The sequence below is a fragment of the Equus przewalskii genome, chromosome 17 (genome assembly GCF_037783145.1).
Source record: "Equus przewalskii isolate Varuska chromosome 17, EquPr2, whole genome shotgun sequence".
Classification (NCBI taxonomy): domain Eukaryota; kingdom Metazoa; phylum Chordata; class Mammalia; order Perissodactyla; family Equidae; genus Equus; species Equus przewalskii.
In genome coordinates this window covers 78238117-78264472 of record NC_091847.1, presented here as the reverse complement: position 1 = coordinate 78264472, position 26356 = coordinate 78238117, and the positions used below count along the sequence as shown (strand labels likewise).

At 44.6% G+C, this 26356-nt stretch overlaps 1 protein-coding gene across 12 annotated transcripts in view; it reads right to left on the bottom strand.

Moving 5' to 3' along the window:
* The window catches only part of PARD3B (par-3 family cell polarity regulator beta), a 930268-nt gene extending 904195 nt beyond the window's left edge, over positions 1–26073 (bottom strand). For 3 of the 12 annotated variants that reach the window (XM_070581756.1, XM_070581765.1, XM_070581761.1), the window contains exon 1: positions 25592–25998. In XM_070581756.1, the coding sequence (XP_070437857.1) occupies positions 25592–25711 (120 nt within the window). In that variant the 5' untranslated portion in view covers positions 25712–25998. Of the gene's footprint in view, positions 1–25591 lie in introns of all 12 variants that reach the window. The other 9 variants (XM_070581763.1, XM_070581755.1, XM_070581757.1 and 6 more) reach the window with 5 other exon arrangements.
* Positions 26074–26356: the final 283 nt, after the last annotated feature.

Genomic DNA, 26356 nt, shown 5'->3' with positions numbered 1-26356 from the left:
GTTAACTAAGAACAAATTCACTTGATATAAAGCATTAGGAGACACATTATGTCTCCCTGAAATGAATGACCATTTTCATGATTTCAGAAACTATGCATGTTTAACAACATACAGATTGTAATGAAACCACATATGTTATTGTCTTAGATAAGTTATATTTTTGATGGAAAACCCAGAATCAAAAGCCAATTCTTGTGAAATTGCTAAGTGAATCTTCTTGTAACTAATGACTGCTCTTATGACAGCCAGAAAGAACATCAACAAGTGAGTCAGAATTAAAGCAATGAAAATCCAGTAAGTAAAGCAAAGTCACCCAAACTTGAGCTCAGAAGAACAATATAGTGCTACTGTGTGTCCAGCACTCTCTAAGCACTTCAGAAATGTGAACTCACTTAGTCCTCCATATCCATGCCATAACCCCATCTTACAGATGAGGAAACTGAGGCACAGTGAGTGTAGGTTGCCCTAGGTCATATGACTAGTACACAGTAGAGCTTGTATCTGAACCTGGGTGTTCTCACTTCAGAGTCCACACAAATGACAACTGTGACATGCTTCCTCTCCAAACTGAGGTGTCCCCATCACCATGTAAAAACCAGGAATCTTAACCTCTCACAGGTGTTACGTACCCACATTAGAGAGGCATAGCCAAAGTGGCCAGTGGAGGGAGGAATAATTCTGTCAAACTCAGACAGCTCAAATACAAAATACACATATTCAAGCAAAATTCATTACGAACAAAGTATGAGGGAGCTACTAATTGGGTTTCATAAAGAACTCTGTCATAATTTCTTTTAAAAAGAGAGAGCATGGAGCCACCCCTGATGGCCTAATGGTTAAGGTTTGGCGTGCTCTGCTTCTACAGCCCAGGTGTGGTTCCCAGGCACGGAACCAGACCACTCTTCTTTCAGTAGCCATGCTGTGGTGGCAGCTCATAGAGAAGAGGTAGAAGGACTCACAACTAGGATACATAACTATGCACTGGGGCTTTGGGGAGCAGGACAAAAGGAGGAAGATTGGCAACAGATGTTAGCTCAAGGTGAATCTTTCCCCAGCAAAAGACAAAAAGAAAAAAGGAGCACAGAAGTAGAAATAAAGCTCTAGGAGAATGATAAATTGTTTGATTCTAATCAACAGTTACCAGTACAGGAAAGAATTACCTCTAGTACCATAATTCTCAAACAGCTCCAACTTGGGAGCTGTACACGACAACAAAGCAAGCAACATTTGAGGAGCAAGTAATACCCCTGGACCCACACACCTACCCAGGGATAAAGCTCAGAAGAAGGGCCAAGAACAGAACTATCTGACGTGAAATGACTGGTCAGTTCATAAGTGAAATGAATGCCCACTTGGCCAACCTCTTGGAGTGGACACTGACACACACTGGAGACTCCATAGAAAAAGGAAGAAAGCGGGAGGCAAGTAAAACGAGTAGTCAACCCTGGGCTCAGCATGGACCAGCAGTGGCAGAAAGTGCTGGGGATCAGCCAGTGACAGAACAGGCATGCAAGCAGTGACACCCAAGGGCAGAAGCCAAGCAAGAATGCTGAGCTCCAGACTCTCTGACAAAGAGCAGAGCCAATGATGGCACAATAAAAGGCAGAAGGGCAAGCCTGAAGGACAGTGACCTTAGTACCCGAGGGCAACTAGGGGCCACACTGACGGCATGCCAACCAGAACAATGAGAGACCAGGGAGCATAATCTCCTAACAGAGCAGAATCCATCACTTGTTAAGTATTCACCATGAACAAAAACCTGCATTAGCTGAGCATGTGGCGGGGGGGAGGATGTAAATTATAAGGATACATCCAAAAAAAAGAACACACAAGTGACCACCTATTCCACCATGATGATGGCTGAGACAGGAGATCATCCAACCCCTCTAAGTCTCAATGACATCTTAGGTGAGATAGGAGAGAAGGACAGTCCCCATCTGAGAGGCCGTAGGCATCAGATGAGATAATGCACACACACTGTCTGCTGCTGAGTAATGCTCAAAGGATGTTAGGAATTATCAACACCATTGCTGCCAAATCAACGTCACTATCATTATCATGCCCACAAAGGAGCGAGCCTACAATCCAGGGGGAAAGATAGCAAGAGAGAAAACCAGTGAAGAGAAGGAAAGTTTGGGGACTGCAGAGTGTGGAGACCTGGGTCACTTTCAGGTCTCTCCTACTTCTCTCTCCAGCATCACGTTTGAGGTAAAGAATGACCCAGGACGGAGAACGGAACACCAGATTGGATGGAACAGTATGGTGACCAGCCAAGTTAGGCTGTCCTGGTCATCTACGTCAGCACATGGTCTCTGTGGTTTTATCCACAAATTACTTTTGAGTCAATAATTTAAGGCAGCAGAGAAAGCTCAAGTTTCTAAAATTCCAACTCCCCAAGCAGAGTGGTCATCTCTGACACATGATGCTTTACAGGTGATGTGCACCATGGGACAGAATTATAACTTCCTACAAGGGGGTAGGAACCATATAATATCTTTACCTCCATTGGCTGGCAAAGTTTTTGACACATATGGCAGCCAATGAATACTGGTCACATGAATGAATAACTGAGTTTATGATTTTTATGTCCAAAACTGAAACAGCTGTCTGGAGCGTCCACCTATTTAGCTGAGTCACTCAGAGGTTCAAACTACCAAGCTACTGTCAGGAAAAAATATATGCTTACTGTGTTTACAGAAATATTTCTGATAAAAAAATTAAATAGCTAAATATCTGTTTTAACTGGCTTCTGATGCACTGTCTTGAAACATAGGTTAAACATCCCCATTCCCTTTACCCACAGGTCAGACTTACGGCTGTGAACATCAGTGAACGCCCCGAGTTAGAACCTAAGGAAGGGCTAGGGAGCTACTGAGGTGGACAGAGGCCAGCTCCTCCCACGATGAGGACGCACTTCCTGGGCTCTTTCCTCCCCAACTTTCCCCTGAACAATACCTGCTGCTCTCGCTTCATCACCACTGTGTGCACCGTCTTCCTATTCCTCCTCCTTCAAACTTCTCATTTCATCCTCACCTGTCTCTGGATCCCATAGAAACTAAATGCAGAAGCCAGGCATCCCACATCATGGAAGGCTTTCATCTCAAAAATCATCTCTAGTCAAGAAAAGTATTCTTTTCCTTCTGGCCAGAAAACCGACAAAGTGCTTTGTTCTCTACGTAACCAACCACTCTCACTTCTGAACTCTTGACTTTATTTTTCGTTCCCCGCTCCCCAACTCTGGGGCACTGTTCTGGATCCATGAGGTTATTCAGAGACTGACCTCTGGAATAAAAGTTATATGACGAACCAACTCCTACCTATTTTTCCCACAGCGGAACACTGTGACGACCCTTTCCGTCACCCCTACATGTTGCCACAGCAACAATAATTACAAACACTGTCCTGTCTTGAATTAACCAATTAAAATAAAATACCATAGGCCTAAGCATTTATTAATTCATGTTTCAATATTTCAGAGTTCATTATAATTTGATTTGAACAAAAGTTTATGCTCCAGCTACTCCTTTGCTCGTATGCTTTATTAAGCATTTTCTGTAGGCATCGTGCTATTTAAGGCATGAGGATGGATTGAAACAAACAAGCAAACAGAACAAGACAAAGCATTCTGCTTTCAAGGAGGTTACAATCTAATTAGGGAGATGAGTTATGTATATCTCAGAAAAATTCATTTCCAAAACAAATTAAAGATGCAAACAAAATTTCAAGGGCTTAACCCTACTTAAGTGGGGGTGGGGGGTTGCTATTATGAGGGATTAGAGCTCAGAAGCTGTTTGTATGGAAATATACAGTGTTCATAGTAAATGAGTCATCTACTCATCATGCTTCATCATAATGGGCCCCTAAAAGACCACTCCTTGGCAGCATGTAGAACTTAGTACTTAGAAATGTATACTTGAAAGTAATAAATCACACACTAAAAAATTTATGGCTAAAGAGGAGCGTCAGAAATGAGCTCCTCTGCATCGGAGGTCCTGAGAGTTAGGGGCTTTGCCAGGGTTTCAGAGCTAGTACATGTTCGTAGAAGACATGGGCTACACCCGCGCCCCAGACAGAAAGTCCAGGGCTTTTCCCAAAACCCCACGTGGATCTATTTGACTGTCCCTGCCAGCCAGTCTAAGTTCATAGATTTTCTACTCTAAATATTGCCTGAAGTAGTAGAAATAAAGTACACAGAAATCAGCGCTAATACCAACAGGATTTACACATCATTATAGCAGCTAACTATTTGATCTTCCATTTTTCCCACTTCCAGTTCACCCTGTCCACTGCGCCCCAGTCAACCCACCGCAAAGAGGGCTTTGCCACATCATTGTCTCTGCTTTCCCTTGCCTTTGGAGTGAGGCTCTTATCCAAGCAATCAAGGATCTTAATATTCTCGAGAGAGGTTCCAAAACCAAAGCATTCTCACCAACCTGTCCTCAGAAACTGACCCATGACTCCAACTGGATGGACCTCATCCTCATCAGGATGACAAAGAAGCCATCAGGCTTCACTCTACCCACTGGTCTGGCCCGGGCTGATCACAGAAGGAGGCACAAGGCAGCGTATTTGTCTTCTGAACATCACCCCTAACAGCGAGGCACGGTCTGGCCATATCTCATAAACACAGCCAGATTCTTTACGCTTCCCACCTGGGCCACCTCTTGGGAGTAATGAATTCACTGAATTTACCAGATACTCTCCGGGGGCAGGGCTTGCCTCACTTGGAGTACAGATGTCTTCCATCACACTGGGACTGGAGCTCCTTGCTTTACCACACATACTCTGTGGCTCAGGAGTCTTGCTCTATAAAATCTCACCCCCTCCAGACTTTGCCTTCTCAGAAGAGGCCCAATATTTTGACTCCATCAGCACTGATCACCTGACAAGCCTCCAGCCCAATGGTCATCTGAACCACTGCTCTGAGTGTCTTCAGCCCCATTATAAACTTGACCACACACTTCAAAATGCCAACTCAATAGTCCAGGCCCAAACGTGGGAAGGCATGGCAAATACGCAGGAAGAAGGTTTCATTTTTACGCCATCTTGACGATGCTTAATATACTGATCGTTGAGGCTGCAGCAGTAAAGGGCCCAAGATGAGCATTCCCACATTTAGGCTCAGCTCCCCACTTCTTGCACAAACTTGTACTTTTCTTATTGCATTCTCACTCCCCTTCTCAAATAGTTTTCATCATCACTGCATAGAACAAGTCAAAGTAACGTTCAAAATTGTATTACTCATAATGTTAAAGCCAAAGGGGAAAAAAACTAGAATTTCTCTCCAACAATTTCTAGTTACAAAGACATATACTAAATATCTTCTTATACAACTATCTACCTAAATAATATGGCCACAACCAAGAATGCCAGACACACCACCTGAGACTGTCTGCCACATGAATGTAGGATGCTCAGTCTGTGCAATGGTACACAGTCCACATTCTCCCATTAATAGTCACATGGATAGATATCCATGTTGATTACTGTTCTATTACACACCTCGTCTTATCATTTCAACCTATATGTTAGTACGTATATACAATGTTATTTAAACATTTATACTATACAAATCTACACTCCATGAATCAGGAGTTTAAAAAAAGGTATTATGATTTTTAAACAGCATCTAAATCACAGCAAAGAGATGTCTGACTATAAAGAAAAGATAAGTGATCACCACTTCTGTTTTTTTAAAAAATAAGATATGGACTATACACATGGAGACAATTAGTGATATTTAGAGCAGCTCTTTTCAAGAGAGCCGAAATATGTAAGCTGCACAATGAAAGCACAACAGGTGGGGCTGTCACTGATCTTAGGTGAAACTTGATTGAGCACCCCCCCTCCCAAGGAACAGCGGACGGCCAGTGGAAAAAGCAAGTACTCTCAGTTAAATGTTGATGTTTTTGGTATGTCATTTTAAATAATGATATATTTGGGTAACAAAATACAAAATAACACCTCTAACTTCTGTTGTAATTTTTTTCTTTAATCAAATTCCAATCATTTCTTGTAATCTTCTAATCCAATAGAGACTGTTTCACCATTCTGCTGTTCTAAGCACACAAATAGGAGAATGCCCCAAATGCCAACTGACATTCTAACAATATATTGAAAATGTTTCAAGTAAGTCTTGGAATTGCTGCTTCAGAGATCTCTTTTAACTTCAAGATAGATATGCACATCCTCCTTAAATTATCTTTAAAAAATATTAGGGGCCAGCCCAGTGGCATAGTGGTTAAGTTTGCATGCTCCACTTTGCTGGCCTGGGGTTTGTGGGTTTGGGTCCCAGGCATGGACCTACACACTGTTCATCAAGCCATGAGGTGGCAGCATCCCACATACAAAATAGAGGAAGATTGGCACAGATGTTAGCTCAGGGACAATCTTCCTCAAGCAAAAAGAGGAAGATTGGCAACAGATGTTAGCTCAGGGACAACTTTCCTCACCAAAAAAAAAATATATATATATATATATATATTAAAGAAGATTAGGAACAGAGTTAAAATATTTCTGTTATCAGAAAAGTACAATTTATTCCTACCCTCTGTTGCCAGGTCCTAAGTAGGTTCCCAGTCAACAACAAAACATTCTTCTTTCCCAACCTTAATTCCATGGCAACTGATTTGTTTGTTATTTCTTTTTTTCAAAAGAAAAATTAATCTTGGAAGTAGATTGTCAAAAAAATATTTTGAAGTTCATAGTAAATAGGTTCGTAGACCAAGAGAAACAGCTTTTACTGATCTAAGGAAACAGTGCCTGAACTCACTGTGAACGTGTTTCCAGTACTACTCCTCGGCACGCAGTCCTCAAAGTGAGGTGTATGAACCCTGGGGGACGGGGGTGGGGTGGGGGGTGGGGGGGGGAGTGGTTTCAAGGCCTGTTAAGGAGGGCCACAAGGCCAAAACTTTCCCCCAAGTAATTCTAGAAGGTTATTTGCAGATTTTGTCCTGTCACAAATCTACAATATTTTAAATGTTTTCAAAAATTATTTCTAGTGTACAAATATATCAAACAACTATAAGTTAGAAGTTAATATTTCATTCTAAACTAAAAGAAAGTTTATCACTTCTTTATATTTAAAGATTCATCATTGGTTTTAAAGGGGAAATTAGATACTTTGCTATTATAAATGTGGCTATTAAAAAAAAACTGGAAAATAAATGTTGGCAGGGGTGTGGAGAAATTTGAACCCTTGTACATTGCTAGCAGGAACGTAAAATGGTGCAGCCACTGTGGAAACCAGTATGGCAGTTCCTCAAAAAATTAAACATAGAATTACCATACAATCCAGCAATTCTAGCATATGCAGTCAAAAGAATTAAAAGCAGAGACCAGAACATACATTTGTACACCTATGTTCACAGAGCAATATTCAAAATAGCCAAAAGGTGGGAGAAACCCAAGTGTCCACCAATGGATGAATGGACAAACACAATGTGGTGTCTACATACACTGGAATATCATTCAAACCTAACGATGAAGGCAATTCTGATGCACGCTCTAACTCAGACGAACCCAGAAGACAGTATGCTAAGTGAAAGAAGCCAGACTCAAAGGACAAATACCATACGATTTCACTTAGATGAGGTACCTAGAGTAGTCAGACTCAGAGAGAGAGAGAGGGTGAATGGTGATCACCAGCGGCTGGGAGCGGGAGGAGGAGTTGTTGTTTAAAAGGCATGGAGTTTCAGTTAGTGAAGATGAAAAAGTTCCGGAGACGGATGGTGGTGATGGGTGCACAACAATGTGAATGTACTTAGTGCTCCTGAACTGTACACTTAAAATCGGTTCAGGTGCTAAATTTTATGTTATGTGTATTTTACCACAATCAAAAAAAATCCAACATATAAAAAAGGGGGGACCTGCCTCTTCAACCTACCACAGCTGCACTATCCACGTTCAAGATATGAAAAAATGGTGAAACTGACACACCAGAGGTCTCCGATTCATGGAAGGGAAGAATCTACCAAAGCGAGGCGGGGAGGGGGAAACTGGGTAAAACTGGAAATAGACAAAAATATGAAAGTTATCTTTTCCTTGTCCTTAATAGATATTAGTAATTTACGTCATTGTGTCTTATGCAACAAAACATTTTCAAATAGTTAAGTTGTAGCATCATTTTGAAATCACTAAGAATTTAAAGGAATAGGAAGCGAACATTTTTAAATGCAGACGTGATGAGCACTTTAAAAGCCAATTATTACAGCTTCTCAAACTAGAAATGAAAAAGTTGCTGGAGCACCTTATAGGGTAAGCGATTGTATTCCATTAGCTGGAAGAGCGCACACAATAACCGGGACGTAAGAAAGCCTTGTACAGTTGACATTACTGAACGCCTGCTGGATGATAAGCCAGTTTAAAAAAAAGTGCAACAAGGCCACTTTCCAATGATGCAGGAACTCCTCAATAAAGATTTGGCTGCAAGTGTGAAGACTGAATTAATATCCCACCTGCAGAACCGCACCTTTGCCTTACAAATGGATTAATCTAGAGACGTGATTGAACTTGCTTTTTCTTTTGTCTGAGGGGACTACTTAGTGCTTATACTGATTGAAGATGCTTTTAATGTGACTCCCTGACAATAACCAGTGGTGCTGAAAAAGTCAACGTGCTGAATAAACTTTCTGGGATCTCACGGTTTATCCCTGGAACAAGTAGGTTGATGCTCGAACTGCCGGTGTAAAAGCAACAGTTGGGGGCCAGCCCGGTGGCGCAGTGGTTAAGTTCGCGTGCTCCACTTCAGCAGCTGGGGGTTCGCTGTTTGGATCCCAGGCACAGACCTACACACGACTCATCAAGCCATGCCATGGCAGCGTCACACATACAAAATAGAGTAAGACTGGCACAGATGTTAGCTCAGCAACAATCTTCCTCAAGCAAAAAGAGGAAGACTGGCAACAGATGTTAGCTCCACACCAACCTTCCTTGCAAAAAGAAAGCAATGGTGGGTAAAACTGCTGGTGCCTTAGCTTGAATCAAAGCAGTAAACTGTATTAGTAGTCATCGTGTTCTCCGCTGCCACTCATCTGCACTTAAAAAAGGGCCAGTTTAACTTTAGAATGCCCTTGATGGAGCAATAAAAATTGTATTAATTTTTGACCTTTTATTTCTCATCTTTTTGACACTGTATGTGAAGAAATAGGAAGGACAATGAAGCACTTCTGCATCCTGACTCACGACTGTCACCTCAGGGAAAAGCACTCCTGAGCGAATGAGCTGGACCAACTGGTTTTTCATGGAGTACCATTTTCAGTGAAAGAAGGACTGACAGACAAACTACTGTTATGTATATTTGAGCTTTTGGGGAGATATTTCTCAAAAGCAAAATGATGTGAACCTGGGCATTGCACAGAAAACAAATGACAGTATTTGTTGCCAATGATACAGCAAAAATTAAAATTTTAGAAAACTTGTACCCACCACTGTGAGCTTGATAGCTTCCCAATACTTATACCCTTCTGAAGAAATGGAGGGGAGTATCAATGTACGAGGTTTTTGAAATTGTGAAGTGAAATGTGTCAACATTTAGAAGGTTAGCATAACTCAGTGACCGATGTTTGCCAAATGACCAATGTATGATGTTAAAAGATCATGCACAGATAGAAGATCTATTCAAAGTACAGCACAAACCAGTGAATTGCAACGTAGCAGAGTATGCAAATTTCATTGCAATGATTTCAGATTCCCCACTGCAACTAACCTTTAAGTAACCACCACTTATGGAGACATCTTTCCCATGATTATTACGTTATATAGGATTCAGTCTTGCTAGCCAATGCTAGCTTTAGAGATCCTCCTCGCTGGCTTGATGAAGTAATCAGTCAGGTTGGGAAAGTCCACATGATATGCAACTGCAGGGACCTCTAGGAAAAGAAGGTGACCTCTAGGAGCTGAGGGTGGCCTCCAGCTAGTAGCCAGTAAAACCCTTCAGTCCTACAGCTGCAAGGAATAAATTCTGCCAACAACCTGAGTGAGCTTAAAAGCAGATTCTTCCCAGTCAAGCCTCCTGAGAACGCAGCCTAGCTGGCATCTTGATTGTAGCTGGTGAGATTCTAAGAAGAGGACTCAGCTAAGCTCTGCCTAGGTTCCTGACCCACAGAAACTGTGATATAATAAATGTATGACAAAGAAAGGAAGACTGAAACAAACATCACTCGTTGGATTTGCATGTAGTATACGAAAAGCATATCTACAACTACTGAAAAAGCTATTACAATGTTCCTCCCTCTTCCAACTACATATCTATGTGAGACAGGATCTTCTTCATACATTTCAACCAAAACAACAGATTGCAACAGACTGAATGAGAAAGCAGATTTGAGAATCCAGCTGCCCAAGAAGCAAACATCAAAGAGACTTACACAAAATGTTACACAGTGCTACTCTCCTTACTAAATTTTTCTTTTGCTTTGAAAATATAGCTATTTTTCCTGAGAATAAGTAATCTTGACTTGTTATGGGTTCATTGCTATTTTAAATCGATTAAATAGATTTTTAATTTCTCAGTTTTCATTTCTAATATGGTAAACAGAAATAGGTATAATCCACATAAAAAGCTCTTTCAGATCCTCTAAAATGTAAGAGTGAAAAGGGGTGTTGGAAACAATAAGTTTGAGAACTGTCACAATGTTTCTATTTCCTTTGCTCTGCCACATGAATACTCCCCACTACTTTCTTTCATTTATCTAAATTCTATCCATTTTTCCCATTTAGCCATTCCAGCCTACTGTGAGCTCTCTCGCTTCCTAACGCCAGAAAACTACTCTGGCACCTGGTTGTTGCTTTCTTCCTTTTCAATATGTACACATCTCTCCAATTGGACTGTGAAGCCCTGAAGGAAAGCAACTGTGCTGCATGGCACATGACAGGTGCTCAAACACACCCACCTGCCATCTCCGTGGCTAACTTAATTACAGACTGGATAGGAATGCAAATTCATACCAGCCCCTTCACCAAGCTTCAGTCAATACGTGACGAAGCGAGACCACCAAGGGCATGGGGTGGGATGGAATTTAGGACAAACACACGTCTCAAAAAGGCTACCTGAAGAGACAGACAAGAACAGGCACAAATACCAAAATGTTTAAGTGGAAAAGGTAGTTAGTAAGTGATATCAGACCATAAGACCTCCATTTCTCAAAAAAAAGAAAGAAAAAGAAAAAACACAGAAAGTTTTCCGTGAACAATTTCAAAGCAAAAACTTGAAGAATAAAGAAAGTAACATTGTGGGGAAGGCAATGGGGAAGCAACAGAATTCCCCCAATGTTTCTTATTGCAAAAGAGGGAAAAATTCATTAAACTGAATAGCAATTCAAAAATGAGTTGAATTATCCCCTGAAAAGATCTGTTAAGGTCCTAACCCCTGACACCTGTGAAGAGGGTCTTTCCAGATGTAACCAAGTTAAGCAAGGTCCTTAGGGTGGGCCCTAATCAGATGTGATGGGTGTCTGCATCAGAGGAGAAGAGGTGCAGAGGGAAGACAGCCATGTGAAGATGGAGGCTGAGACGGGAGATACACTGCCACAAGCTGAGGCGCGTCTGCAGCTACTAGAAGCTGGAAGAGGCAGGAAGGCTCCTCTCCCAGAGGCTTCAAGGGGAGCATGACCTTGCCAACCCTTTGATTTTGGACCTCTCGTCTTCAGAACTGTGAAAAAATAAACTTCTGTTGTTTAAGTCACCCAGTCTGTGGTACTTTGTCATGGCAGCCCTAGGAGACTAAGACCACAATAGAGAGAGGGCCTCCTCATCGTCCAGAGGAACATTTCCAAGTAGCCCTCCCCACCCACAGGCAAAAGTGGAGCAAAAGAAAGAAGATCTCAATTGCAAACCTAGTTGCAGCGACCAAAAAAACAATTGTTTTTACCAGAAATTTCTGAACTGCAGTTAGATTTTTTTTTAAGATTCTGGGAAAATGTCTCTGCTCAAACACTGCTGTCAAAACTCAAGCCCACTGAATCTCTACAAATGTGCCTATAAAGACAGAGAAAAGGATTATTTATCCATCTTGCATTTCCTCAACTCCTTGCTACAAAAGGAAGTAATCCAGAACCTAATATTTAAAGTTATCAATACTATTACTATGTCATGATGAAAGAAAAACGGGATGACAAGTAAAACTCCTTCAATTTCTTCAAGATTTTATCAGGCCACCCAGACTTCTGGGCCAAGATGACTCTTAGCTTACATGCTGGCCATTCACAAGTCTCCAGATTCCAATCTTATCTATTACACACACAGGGCACTTGGCATTATAATCCAAAGAAAAATTCCTTTAGACACTTATAATACATACTTGATGCTAGGAATTGAGCTTTCCTAATTTACTTTACTCAGCTTCACACTTTATCTCAATCCATAAAACAATGGGATCCTAGAGCTGTGGTGATTTCCAGAGTCGCCTGACCTTATGACCCGTCCAGTGTCCCCTAAAAGTCAAGTAGACCCAGGAGTTTTCTAACCATTGACCGTAACCCATTAGTGGGCAGTGAAATCAATTTGGTGTGTCTCAACTACTTTTTTTAAATGAAACAATAGGATAAAAAAATCGGAGGGTATCATTCATATTAAGGGCAAGTACCCTCATGAAACTTTTATTTCAGTTGTGTGTGTGTGCTGTGGGTACTGGGTCATGAAGGAAAAACCTATCATTACTGTATTTCTCAGTCCAGATCTTGGCAGGCAACAGATGGTTCACTGAAATTAGGCACTTAGGAGTTTAATACAGAAACTATTCATGAAGGGAAACAGGAAGGGTAGTGCTCAGAACAGTGGTGACCTTGCCATCATCTAGGACCAAGGGGCCGGGGAAAGGAGTGGATGCTGACACAGGGGAGAGAGGCAGATGGGAAGGCTTGCTGACAAGGAGTGATGGCCTTTAGTAAAGGAGGCAGCCAACCCACAGGGACCTGGCAGGTTCCCAGGAGCTGAGCACTGTCCATTCTCCTGCCGCCGCCTCCCCATTACTGACTCAAGCAGAAGCCAGGGACAGAGACAGTCCACACTGCCCAGCCTCCTTAGTCACAGCAGGGCCTGGAGAAAGGTCATTAGTGGGTCTGGAGGGGCAAACATATCCAGCCACCAGGAATCTCTATCAAAAATGTCTGCAAGCCATCGACATAGTCCATACATTCATCGACTTAGTCCATACATGCATCGACTCAGTCTGACCGCTTTTATGTCTGCACAACACGTCTTTTCTACACCTGCCCTCAAATCCCAATCTCGAAACAAGGCTCTAATCCAATGGCAAACAACCAATGCAAAAGATTAGCACTTTTGTGAACTCATGATTTATGACCTCAGCCAGGTCCTCCACAGTCCCCAGCAACGCCTTCCTCTGTCCATGGTCTCCCCTTGCCTGTCCCTATCTACGGGGCTCCGTGAGGGCACAGAGCATGTCTGACTTGTTTGGCAGCCCTAGGCTTCGGGGCCTAGAACACAGCTGTAGCACTGAAATGTCTGTTGAATAACATAAATCTCAGGCTGCTCCCTCCCCTCCATTTCCACCCACAGCTTCCTCACCACATCCAGTCAACTCCCAAGTCTGATTACTTTGCCCCCCAAAGCTCAAAGCCCATTTCCTCTTCTGCCTCAATCATCTAACCTCCACTCCCACAGCAGGGACCTGGACCAGTTCCTCCACCTCCAATCCTAGCTCCCTCTGTCTCCACCCTCCAGGGCAACTGATACAGAAGGCAAATAGAACATCACCACCCAGCCCAGAAAGGTCCTTGACTCCTCAAGCTCTTCAGCGCTTCATAACAAAGGCCTCCTGGCTTTGACCAGCCTTTTTCCTGCAGCCTCATTCTCCACTACTCCAGCCCACAAGGGCCCTTGGGAAACTTTCCGTAATCATATCCTCTTCCCCTGCCCAAAGAACCACTTGTCTATCTTCAGTCAGTGGCAGGCTGCTTCCCCCAGACCCCTCTGCTGTCCTAGCAAATGTCCATGCATCCTTCAAAACCTGCCCGGGTATAACTCTGAGTGAACCCTACATGACTCCCCATCTCCCTGGCTCCAAGCAAAGTCAACGTGACCGCGCCCTCTGCCCATCACCCCTGGGCTCCTCTACCACCCTGCATTTTGTTTATTTACATTGTTCTCTCTGCCCTTTGAGTCTTGGAGCCTGATGGGAACAGGAGGATGCCTTATTTTATTCTATACCCCGAGCACAAAACACAACGCTTGACCAAAATCGCTCTCTAAATCTTCTCAAGTGACTGAAGGGACATTTGATTGTCAGTTGCCACCAATGACTGAGGCAAAGCAACCAGTACTTGGGGGTGACTAAGGCCTCAGTGAATACACGACACACTCTTTAATGTGATGTAGATGGGGTTAAGAGACTGCAGTTATTTCTCATCATTCTGAACTCAGGTACCCCACTATCTCTGCATCCCTTCACCAAAACAGGCCACTTAGACCTATAAAGAGGAAGGAGTACACGTTCTATGTGTATATCCCTTGTCAAAAGCCTGGGTTTGCTTAGAGGTCACTCTTTCTAGGGTTGATGTCTCTATAAAAGAATAGTGGCAAAACTTACCCTAAACCTCTCTAAAAAGGTATCAGAAGTCTCTTACTGGAGCGCACCATAGCTCTTAATTTCTGCCTCAAAGGGAGCAATAAAATGGGTCTGATTTTTCCCATTTCCCATCAACGTGGTTCTCTGGTCTTGCTGATGGTGGCTTAGCCAAGAGTTGTGGACGTGTCTTCTCTTATCTGCCATCATCACCAAGTGGGCCCCACCAGCTCCTCCTCCAGGGCCTAGGATCACCGGCCAGGTCAATAACCTCAGCCGAGGCAGAGGACAGGAACAGTACAGGGCATATTTATCTGGATGATATTTGGCACTGCATCTGACAGAGACTAACGGAGACTGAAGCCTTTTTACCAGCCTATCTCTTGGTATCTACAATTCCACCTCGTCGCAATCCAGAAAGTGCAATCCAGCAATCAAAAGAATGGGTGAGCTCAGAGATGGCAGGCAGATCAAATTTGGCAGCCCCTGAGACACAGATACCATGTCTTTCAAAAATAAAGACTGCACCCAAATCGAGATAATCCAGAATTATTTTTAAAATCAACATGAAATTAATGAATAGGACACTGAACATCAAACATTGTTCAAATATGAGACATCACTGCAAAAATCTTCACAAAGCAAAAACATTATGAAGTCCCTTCATTCAAAATCTACAGCTACAGAGCACTGGGTCTCAAAATCTGAGAGGCGAGTCAACCCATCAGAATTGGAAGCTGTTATTTAAGACAATCAACGTAGCAGATAAAACGGCCCGCTAAACTACTGCCGACAAATGTGGATATGATGAGGTATTTGAAGATAATCAAGAGAAAAGTTGCACTTGGACTTTTTTAAAAAACTGTACCACATATAAAGATTTCAAACTACAAAACATTGTGTTGAATACAAGGTCATTCTCATTTTTATGAAAGGAAATGATGTGAAATTTGATACAATTTAACAAGCATTTATGGCACATACTATATATCAGATACTGTGCTAAAAACAGGGATAGGAAAATAAAAGCCTCATTCTTTGTTCCTGAAATGTTCACAGCACAGTGGGGAGACAAAATGATTGCAGGACGTGGCAGAGCCTGGCTAGTCGCTCTCCTATATCCTAGCAGACTACATTCCCAAGCCCACCATATCTAGACAGCGCACACGGCTAATCTCACCAGTGGAATACTGACACAAGTGATTTCTGCCACTTCCAGGCCAGGCCCCAAATCTCCCATTGCATCCTGCACACTCTTTGCTCATCAGTCAGCACAGTGCAGGGATGTAGAGAAAACTCCAAGGCCACAGGGAGTCAGAGGCCCCACCCCCACCCAGAAAGAGAACCATTTGCCAGAATAAGCCACTGTCATTTGAGGTTGTCTATAAAGTTAGTAGACCCTGGCTGACAGACAGTATAAAGTAAGATGTAGTTTTCAAAAAAAAAAAAAAAAAGTATAAGTGTGGGGAGCTCTGGGAACACAAGCCCTGGGGAAGGGAGGGAGGGGCTTCCTAGGGAACAAGAAGCTGGAGATGCATCCTGAAGGGTGGGTGGGGTTTACCTGGGGTGGGGAAGCATGAGAACACTACATTGCATGCAGGAATTTAAAGGAGATACAAGGATAGAGAAGACACTGAACAGGGAGCAAAATCTGGGTTTTGACCTAAAAGCAATGGGACCATCTAAATATTCCCAGCAGTGTTCCAGACACCATCAGATGCAAGGCCATAAGGTTAAGGGTCTGCTGCAATTCCCAGCAGAAGAAATGAGAAATGGCACAGCTTTGGGGCAGACAGGAGGAAGCAGATCTAAGAAATATCACTTATAAGCATCAAAGGCATTTTCTGACCAACCAGACACGTGGTGGCATATGAGGAAGGAGAAATCATTAATGGATGAATGATTTCCAGGTTTCTAGCTTAGAGAGCCAATTGAAGGATGGCGGCAGAAACAGAGACACTGGCCACAGGAGAAGGAAGACAAGCAGGTTTAGAGAGAACAGGCTGGGCTTGAACTGCCTGTGGGTAGTTCATCGAGGTGGGGAGGTCCAGAGGCAGGTGGATGTTGGAGTCTACAGCAAGTTCAGGGCTAGAGGTGTGTATGTGGGGGTAGCTGAAGCCATGGAAAGGATGGGATCCCACTGAGAGAAAGGCCAGAACCCTGAGGCACCGGAACACATTGAAATAGTGTTGGGAGCACTTGCAAAGACTGAGAAGAAAGAGATATGATTAAAAGTCCTGGAAATCTCACGAGAAGAGAGAGTTTTACTTATTTTTTTATTTTTTTAAAGATTGGCACCTGAGCTAACAACTGTTGCCAATCTTCTTTTTTTCTTTCTTTCTGCTTTTTCTCCCCAAATCCCCCCAGTATATAGTTGTATATTTTTAGCTCTGGGTCCTTCTAGTTGTGGCATGTGAGATGCCACCTCAGCATGGCCTGATGAGTGGTGCCATGTCCGCACCCAGGATTCGAACCAGCGAAACCCTGGGCCGCCGCAGCAGAGCGCACCAACTTAACCACTCAGCCACAGGGCCGGCCCCGAGAGAGTTTTAAAAGGTGGGACATGATCAAAAATACAGATGGAAAAGTAGGCATGGGTTTTAGCGACCAGATCTTGACAATCTCATTGAGAGCAGTCTAGCTGGGGAAGGTGTGACAACCAGGGTAACCAAGTGGTTGGTGAGGCCTTAACAGAAATATTATCTGATTTTCCAAAAATCCTCCTCTTTAAGCTCATACGCATATTTTTAGACTCATGCAAAGAGAGTAAAATGTGAATGTGTTTGTAATAAAACCAACGGCTACATTAAGAAAGCATGAAAATCCCTTAGGGTGGCCCCTCAGGGCCTTCGCAACTTGGTTCCAGTCACCCTTTGCACCACCACACCTCCCCGGGCTCTGCCCAGCTCTTCATGACTCCCTCACCAAGTTGATGCCGTCTCACTTTGTTCCTTCTACTTGGAATGCCTAACCTCACTTTTCCTCCCAGTAAATTCCCCATCATCCTTCAAAACAGCTTCAGTGTCTCCAGTTTCAAAGAGCATTCCTTGTCTGCATTGTATCCCAGTGAGTAGACCACTGGAGCAAAATTGGCTGATTCACGTGTGTGCCTCATCCCCAGGAGGCTGTGAAACTCAGCAGAACCAGGGTGGTGACTGGTTAATCTTCACATTCCTATCACCTAGGATAACATTGTGACCCGATACATTGGTGCCCCACCGCCTCCACCCCCAAGAACTAGACCTACTGTTATTCAGCTCCTTGTATAATCCTCTCCCTTGAATCTGGGCTGGACCTGTCACTGGCTTTAACTAATAGAACATGACAGGAAACATCATGCCAGTTGCAGGTCTGAGCATTAAGAACATCTGGCAGCTTCTGCTTTCGCACCCTCTGGAGCCCTGAGCTGCCAAGTAAGAAGTCTAGCTCCTCTGCTGTAGAGGCCAGGGGAAGATGATCCTGAGACTAACACAAAAGGGAACCCAGGAACCCAGCGACAGCAAGAACTGAGGCTCCAGACAAAAGCCCCAGTGAAGCCATTGCAGCCAGCCCCCAGCTATTGAAGCCATCCTAGCTGGGGCACCACACATGTGAATGAAGACACCAACCCTGAAGATCCCGGACCTAGGAAACAGCACACTGAGCCTTCTCCACGTACTGTTGGATGTTATTTCAAGCTACGTCATTTTGGGGTAGTTTGTAACAGAGCAAGACATAAATGTAACAGACAACGATGGACACATGGTAAAAGAACTACTTATTCTACAAGGAATTTATTGACAGCCTGCTAAGTAAGGGGCATTCTTGTAGATGCCAGGCGTTCAGGAATGACTAAAATGGACAAAGGTCTCCACATTTACTGGACCAACATTCCAATGGGGAGAAACAGACAATAAAGACAGTTGAAATAAGCAGTATGGGAGGGAGGGATGAGTTCTGTGGAGAAAAATAAAGCAGGAGAGAGCAATACAGAGGACGGGTAGAGGGTTGCAATTATTAATAGTGTGGTCAGGAAGAAAGGAACAATCTTTTAAATGGAAAAGATGAGGGAGCCAGACACGTGGATCAGCGGGGAGAATATTTCAGGCAGAGGAAACAGCACATGAGGTGACAGCCTATCTGGCATGCTTGAATAACAGCCCGGGCACCAGTGTGCTGGGGAAGAGTGAGAGGGGGTGGAAGCCGAGGTCTGAAAGGCGAGAGACATTGTGTCAGGGTTCCAAAGACCACCCAGGGCCAGTGACGCACTAGGAGGACTTCCAGGACTCAGCACACAGGCATCCTCAGCTACGACTTTAATATAACAGTGGGACACACCGCAAAGGCAGCAAAGGGAAAAGGCGTACGGGTGAAGCTGGGGAAACTGGGCACAAGCTTCCAAGGGTGCTCCCCTGGTGGAGGGGACACACACAATTCCCTGAGCAACAAATTCCGACAACACACGTGAAACAGTGTCTACCAAGGTGCCTCATTAAAGTCTCAGCATCTGACGTTTTCACTGGGGGCTGGTCAAGTAGCCAAGCATGCACAAAAATTCCAGACCCCAGAAAAAGAGCAGGTGCTCAGCATAAACCATACCGTTTGCATAAACAGTTTTGGCACAGTGAGCCATTCTTCTCAGGGAACAGTGGAAACCCACACAAATCCGAGTTCCAGGATGCCAGTCAAGAGCCAGCCTTGCAAGGAGATCTAAGGACAGCAGCCTCAGGCCTGCTATGTTAACTTCTTCTGCACAGGCAGCCAGGTCATGGAGCACCTTACAGGCCATCTGGGAAATGGGAGCCACGGAGAGATGGATCTTGAAGACGAACGACATGACCTAACTAGAACTGCACTCTAGCTGCCGGGTTGAGAAGAGACTGAACTGGAGTGAACAGGGGCAGAAACAGGAAAACTAAAGTCCAATGCGTCTTTCCAAACCCCAGCCCACTAACAGAAAAAGAGTGTGAGAAGTGGTCAGATTCTGGGTATATTGTGAGAACGAAGCCAACCTGATTTTATGTGGCTCATAAGAGGAAAAGAGCAGTCAGGATGATTACGAGGATTTCTGGCCTGAACGACCAAAAGCACAGCACTGCCATTTAATGAGACGGGAAGAGTGTGGGAGGCGTGAATCTGGAGGAGGGCATCAGGCTTCTTTCTGGGACAGGCTGAGTGTAAGACGCCCACCTGCCATCCAAGCAAAGGCGTGAAGGGGAGGGCTCTATGCAGGGTTTGGAGTTCAGGGGGGAGATCCGGGCTGGAGCTACACAGGTGATATTTGGACCCATAATGCTGGGTGAGCTCATCAAGCAGCGCCCAAATCTCACTGAAAAGCCCAGCTTGGTGTTCACCACTCCTTGTCAGCCCATCATCCATCCAGTACTGAACATGGAGGTGGTTGCACCAAGGGTGCAAGCGGAGGCTGACCTCCACCTGTTCGAGAACTCAGCCAGTTCTTGCTCACGTCTAGGTGGAAGATTTAAGATTTTAAAGGCTCTCTCTACCACTTGTGGATACCAAAGAGGAAATGAAGCTCCCTTTCTGATGGCAAAGTTCTCAACAGAACAGAAGCAACATGTCTAAGAATGTCAAGTTAAGGATTGCCTGGGGTCTGAGCTCCAGATGAGCGGTTTCCGAGAGCAGCTGAGAGAAGCCATCACAGGAGCTTCAGACCCGAACCATCCATGGAGGGAAGTCACTTGTGACTATTCAAAATTCAAATTAAGAAAAATTTAAAATGCAGCCCCTCAGTTGCACTAGCTACATTTGATGCATTTAACAACCATCCGTGGCTAGTGGCTACCCCGTGGGAAAGCACAGATCTAGAAGATTTCCGTCATCGCAGAAAGGTCTACCGGGCTGCAGCGCTGCAGACTTTCCTAGAGAGACTCAATGCTCCGCATTCATAACAGACTCCTCCGATGACTTTATGAAGCAATCCTCTCGGAAAACAGAGTTTCATAAAAATCTGACATTGCCATTTGTCCAATTTCCTCAAAGAGAACCTATGGCACAGAATGCCCTGGCAATGAACACCTGGTTAACTAAGCCATGTCAGCACAGTGCTCCAAACTACAAGTCAGGGCTGTGGCTCCAGCCCACAGGGAACAAATCACTTACTCAGACAAAGTAAACTGCAGCCCAAACACGAGTCAGCAAACCCTATCTGTAGGTCACTGGATTATACACAGACAGGGGGTGTGTGTGTGTGTGTGTGTGTGTGTCAGAGGAGAGAGAAGAGGCGGTCCAGGGGCAAAGAGCAACAATGCATTAAGCAGGTCCTAAGTATGAAAAGAACAGAGTCAGAAGTTAAGCATGAGGATAATAACTCGTACTCACTGTGGGGGAGGTAATAATGGAGACTAGAGCATAACGTTTCCTTCTAAAGAGAAAGAAGTGTTCTCAGCTCTAATGATGGTTGTTATGTGGGGAAATAAAGCCCAGTATCGTCAGAGCTTCGGATTTGCTTTTCCCCAAAAGCAGCCAGAAATCTGGATTTTTGCATGAAATCTCAAAATATTTAAATGTGACAACCAAGTCAAAATATAACACTGAGCAGAACTAAAAAACCACATCTGTGGGTCACAGCAGGCCCCACGAGCAGTGGGTGTGCAAACTTAGAGACTGCTCAATGCAAGTGGCAGCAACAAAACCAAGCAAGGAGCATGCGCCATGCTGAGGGTGGGTCAGGCCTGTGCACACGCTGGGCAGAGCATCCAGCCCCCACTTCAGGGGAGGGAGAACTGAGCAGGAGATAGAGCACTCCAACCAGTCAGCGCCCGATCAGTGGAAAAGCATCCTGGGAATCCAGTGTGGTCCTAGTTTATGTACACAGGACCCTTGAAATCTGGCCATAAGACATCAAAAGCTGAAAAGTTCAGGAATGCAAGACTTCTAGCATGCTGAAAGGAGGCTAGTCCCATATAGTATCATACAAGATTCTTGTTATTGTACAGATTCTTAGATTCTGATCCCAAAATGAATCAGCAAATGGAGTTGTTTCTCTTGTTCAGATCTGAGAAGCTGGTCTCAACTTGTGAAACAAATTATTCAAGATATCTGAATACAGAAGAGATTCATTTTGAAAAGTCTATCAATGGGTTTTTATTTTTTTGCTTTTAAGAAAAAAGATATTTTCATACACAGATCCACAAATGTGCTTCTTAAAAATTCCAGCATACCTACTATCCCATAAGCTCAATGTTCATATTGTCTCATTCATTACAACTCTTGAACACACTATACACTCTCGTTACTAGACTAGCCTTTCCCTTATTCACTTCATCTTCTGTGTATGTGTACATATGCATACATATATATGCATATATATAATGAATGTTCAATTTAATCAACTATTTGAGCACCTGCTCTGAGAATCCATTCAGGGTAGGAGTAGAGGGACAGTCGCTAATAACAGGTTGGTCTGTAGGTGTGTAAGACAGTATCTGCCGCCAAAAGAGTTTAAAATCAAACAAGTTCAGTGATACCAAAAGATGGTAGTAGATTAATGGTCCTCAACCCTGGCCAGGAATTTGAATCATCTGGAGGGCTTTTCAAAATGCCTCTGGCCAGGCTCCACTCCAAACCCAGTGAATAAGAATCCTGGAGAAAGGGAGTCAGGCATCTGTACTATTTAAAATACTAAAATTAGAGGTAACTAATGATCAGCCAGGGTTGAGAGCACCTGCAGGATATGACTCAATTACCCATTCACCTACGACAGGTAATTGCGACAATAAATTTAGCTAAATAGTCAACGATCCTCACCTTGAATACTTAAAAAGACAATCTCCTCTCCACCAACTACTTAACTAAATTGGACTTAGGGCCTGGGACGCAAACTACCAGGATCCAAAGACAAGCAGCCCACAATTCTTGCCCCCTAGGTCAACTCACCTCCCCAGGACAGTTCATCAAATGGCAGGGAGCGAGGAGGCAGCCGGCCCCCAAAGTCCCAGACTTCAGAACATAATGAAAGCCTTCCCAAAGGTCCCTGAGTTTCTTCAGCATCCTGCCTCCTCCTGGCTTATCTGCTGCTGACTCAGCTGGTCCCCCACATCCCACAAACACCAGTCTTTGTTTCCTCTCAGCAGGAGGTGACGACTTCTCTGATGCTGCCCACAAAATCCAGAATGGCCTCCTTGGGCTTCACTTACCCTCCCAGCTCTCGAAACCTCAACTCTGTCCTCAATTTTGGAAGCTGCCTGTCTCTCATCTCAATTATTCAGGGCCCTGGAAGAAACAGGCTTAACTTACATTTATGTTCCCGCCAAATCTGTTCCTATGCAGCACTCTCTACTCGGATGTCTAAGAGACCTTGCCCAATTTTTTCCATTTGTAATAGGACTAAGGAATATTTTTCATACTTTGAAAATCCTGCAATATTTGGCTCAGAAATTAGACTTCTCTCTGTAACATGTAGACCTGTACTGTAAAAGATACAATCAGGAGGAATTTGTGGATGTCCCATCTCTCTGCGAGAAACAGAATTGCTATCTTCAGGTTGATGGGTTATTGTAGCAGTTCGTAGATGGAAGTGTCTTTTTAAAAAAATGGTAAAAAAATAAATAAGATGGGTAAATTCCCAAGCATAATAACCTACTGAGCTGTGTAGTTAATGACTGAGAGTAAGGACCAGAAGACACAGTTCCTGGGCTCAAATCCCAATTCTACCACGAACTAGTCATACCTCTGTGACTCTTTTTCCTCTAACTGTAAGATGGGGATATGAGTACCTACGTCATGGAGTAAGTCATTTAATATACGTCAAGCTCCTAGAACAGTGCCTGCACACAGTAACCACAATTCACGGTAGTTGTTATGTTATTATTATTCAGCACAGGGCTTAGAACCTTGCTGTCCAGGGAAACAAGCCTTTTAAATCTCTTTCACTGATTTAAAGACAGTGGATTTATGACAAATTGTTTTTCAAATTGAATTTTGACATTTCTGGTCTTTTCCTATTATTTTCAAAATTCAATGGATAAAAGCATGGAATTTGTCAGAGTATTTCTTGACATTTTAGTTCCATTAGGGATATCATTTAATATTAGTTAAGCCTTGTTATGATTACAATACTATTTAAAATGAAACTATGGGGAAGGAATATTTTGGGAGGGGAAAAATATCACTTGCCACTTATTAAATTGAGATTTTAAAAGCCAAAGAAGGGAGGGAGGATTTATAAGCTGCAGGTAACCTTTAAATGTCACATTCGCTAATATATAAATGTAAACACAAAAAAATGTAATGTCTGGTAATAATAGTAAACTGATCAATACAATTACATTATGGGATCTGTGATATTATAAATTATGCTTTCAGTCCAGAATATCAATAGCTTCAATAGCTTTTTAACACCTCTTAAGATCAAATTACAATGCATTAAATATTGCCTAGTTAATTCCCTGTATGTTATTTATAAGCTTGTAGCTTACTATTACTTGAACAGCTCCATATACTAAACTTCCAAACTTATGAGATTTTAGGACATGAATTATTTTTAATAATGAGTTAAAAATAAACATATGTTTATCCTTTCCATGAGACAATCCTTCAATGAGATCTACTTTAATAATTTGTCTTGAATAACGATCTTACTATTAACCTTAACTTACTTTCAGAAGTTAGTGTAATATGATTTCAAGGACAATTGGTTCCTTCTGTAAATCGCAGTTTTTAACTGAATTACACAATACAAACAGCATACACTATTGTAACAATGGAAAAGACACTGGGATAGATACTCATACAGTTTTATAGGCCACTTTGACTGTTTTCAGTCCTCTACCTAAATTCCATTAGTAAAGGGTTCAGCTTTGGGGATCATACTCAGCATAGTAACAGACCTATCACTACACTCTTCCCCAACTCTTGACTGTTCAAGGTAACATGCATGTGTATTCATCCAGAGTAGAATGTTTTTTCGTATAATAATTCTTAGTGGAGGCACAGAAGATGCAGAGATTTTCTTAAATGCCTCAACTATCTATTTGGAAAAAACAGAATTACTTTTATGCCTTGGATAACCTATAAGACATTAAAAGAAACTACAAATGACATCTTTCCATCACTAAATTGGCCAAAACTATTTCTACAATTCTCACAGCATGACAAGAAATATTAAGAGACTCATTGGCCTCGAAAGCCAGAGTTTACGACTTGTCCTGTTTGAAGAGGATTGGGGGCATACAAGACGTTCCATCTGAGTATCAAAAAAATAAAAAGTGCTCTTCAATACCTTCGTTTAAAGGTTCCATTCAAGAAGACAGAGGCCCAGTATGTCACCCAAACACCTGGGACGAGTTCTAGAGTCCCACTAGGTCTTCTCAACATGCCCTGAACACTTAAAAATAATAGTCACTTAATTTTTACTTGTTTCTGACTTCAGGGACAGAGCTGGGGACAGCCTTTGTCGTATGTCACCCAGGACCTGACACAGCCCACAAATGTAGTAAATACTCATAGAATGTGTGGGGTTAAACCGAAAACACTCAAAATGTAGAACGGTTGGCCTAAGCAAACAGCATCCTTCCACCTGAGCTCCTGCCCAGGTCACCCAGGGAGACCGGCTCGCGGGGGTGAAATTCCAAGGGCCCCATCAGTTATCACTTCCGAGTATCTGTTACTTGTACCAGTCAACTTTCTAACTTCAAGGAGCAGAAGTGGGGCGGGCCTTGGCGGGTCCAAAATCACACCTGAGGCGAACAGCACCTTCAAGCGTGCCCTGGAGAAGCACTGCCTCCACCAACTTCTAAAGCGGCGCTTCTCACACTACAAGGGTCCTTCCAACCCCCTGGGAGCCTGTTAGGAGGCAGACGGCGGCAGTGGGCTGGGACCAGGGCTCCAGACTGCGCCTTTCTAACGAGCCCCCAAGTGATCCTGAGGGTGCGCTTCCTCCCAGCCCCTAGAGAAGCAAGGCCCACAGACGCCCAGAGACACCCAGGTCACTTAGATTAGCAGCACGCAAAAGTGGTGGCCCCAGGGAGTGACGAATCGAGCCGCCAGCCTGGGGCTCCGCGTCCCCTGCGTCGCCGCCCGGCCTGGGGCGCCTGCAGGTGCCCTGTGCGCCCCCCGCGCGCCCACCTTCTCCCGGGTCCGCAGGTACCGCTGCAGCGCCTGCTGCGTGAGCTCCCGGACGCGCAGCTGGCCCTCCTTGCAGGGCACCACGATGCCCGTCCTGCCGAAGCACACGGTCACTTTCATCCTGGCCGCGCGACCACGCCGGCCCGGCCGACAGGTGTCTGGCCTCGGGTGCAGCCGGGCTCCCGGGCGCTGCCGTGCGGGCGGGCCTGCAGACCCCGCGGGCGGGCGGCGCGGACCGGGGCGGCGGCGGCGGCGGCAGGGCCACCTCCCAGGTGGCGGCGGCTCCGGCTCCGGCTCCGCTCCGGCCCGGGCCCGGCCCGCGCTCTCCGCGCGCCAAAGCGAAAGCGCGGCGCGGCGCGGCCTGGCTGGCGGCGGCGGCGGGCCCAGGCCTGGGCTGCGGTGGGCGCGGCGGCGGCGGGGCCGGAGTTGGGAGGAAACTTTGGCGGCGGCTCCAACTCCGCCCGCCCGCGCCCTGCGCTCCGCGCTCCGGCCCGCGGCCTGGGCCGGCTCTTAAAGGGGCCGCGGCGCGGGGCCCCGGGGTGCGGGGCGGCCGCCGCGCCCGCAGACTCGCCCCCGCGCCCGCGCTCCCCCCGGCTGCGTGCCTCCCGCGCGCACCGGGAGCTCTGGGGAACTGGAACGGGACCCGAGAGCTGCCCACCGGGGAAGGAAACCGGATCTCACGAAGCACGCTTTGGGGAAGAGCTGGGAGACTGCAGACCTTAAAATGAGGGGATTGGAGCAAGATTTGGGAGAGGCAGGAGCAGG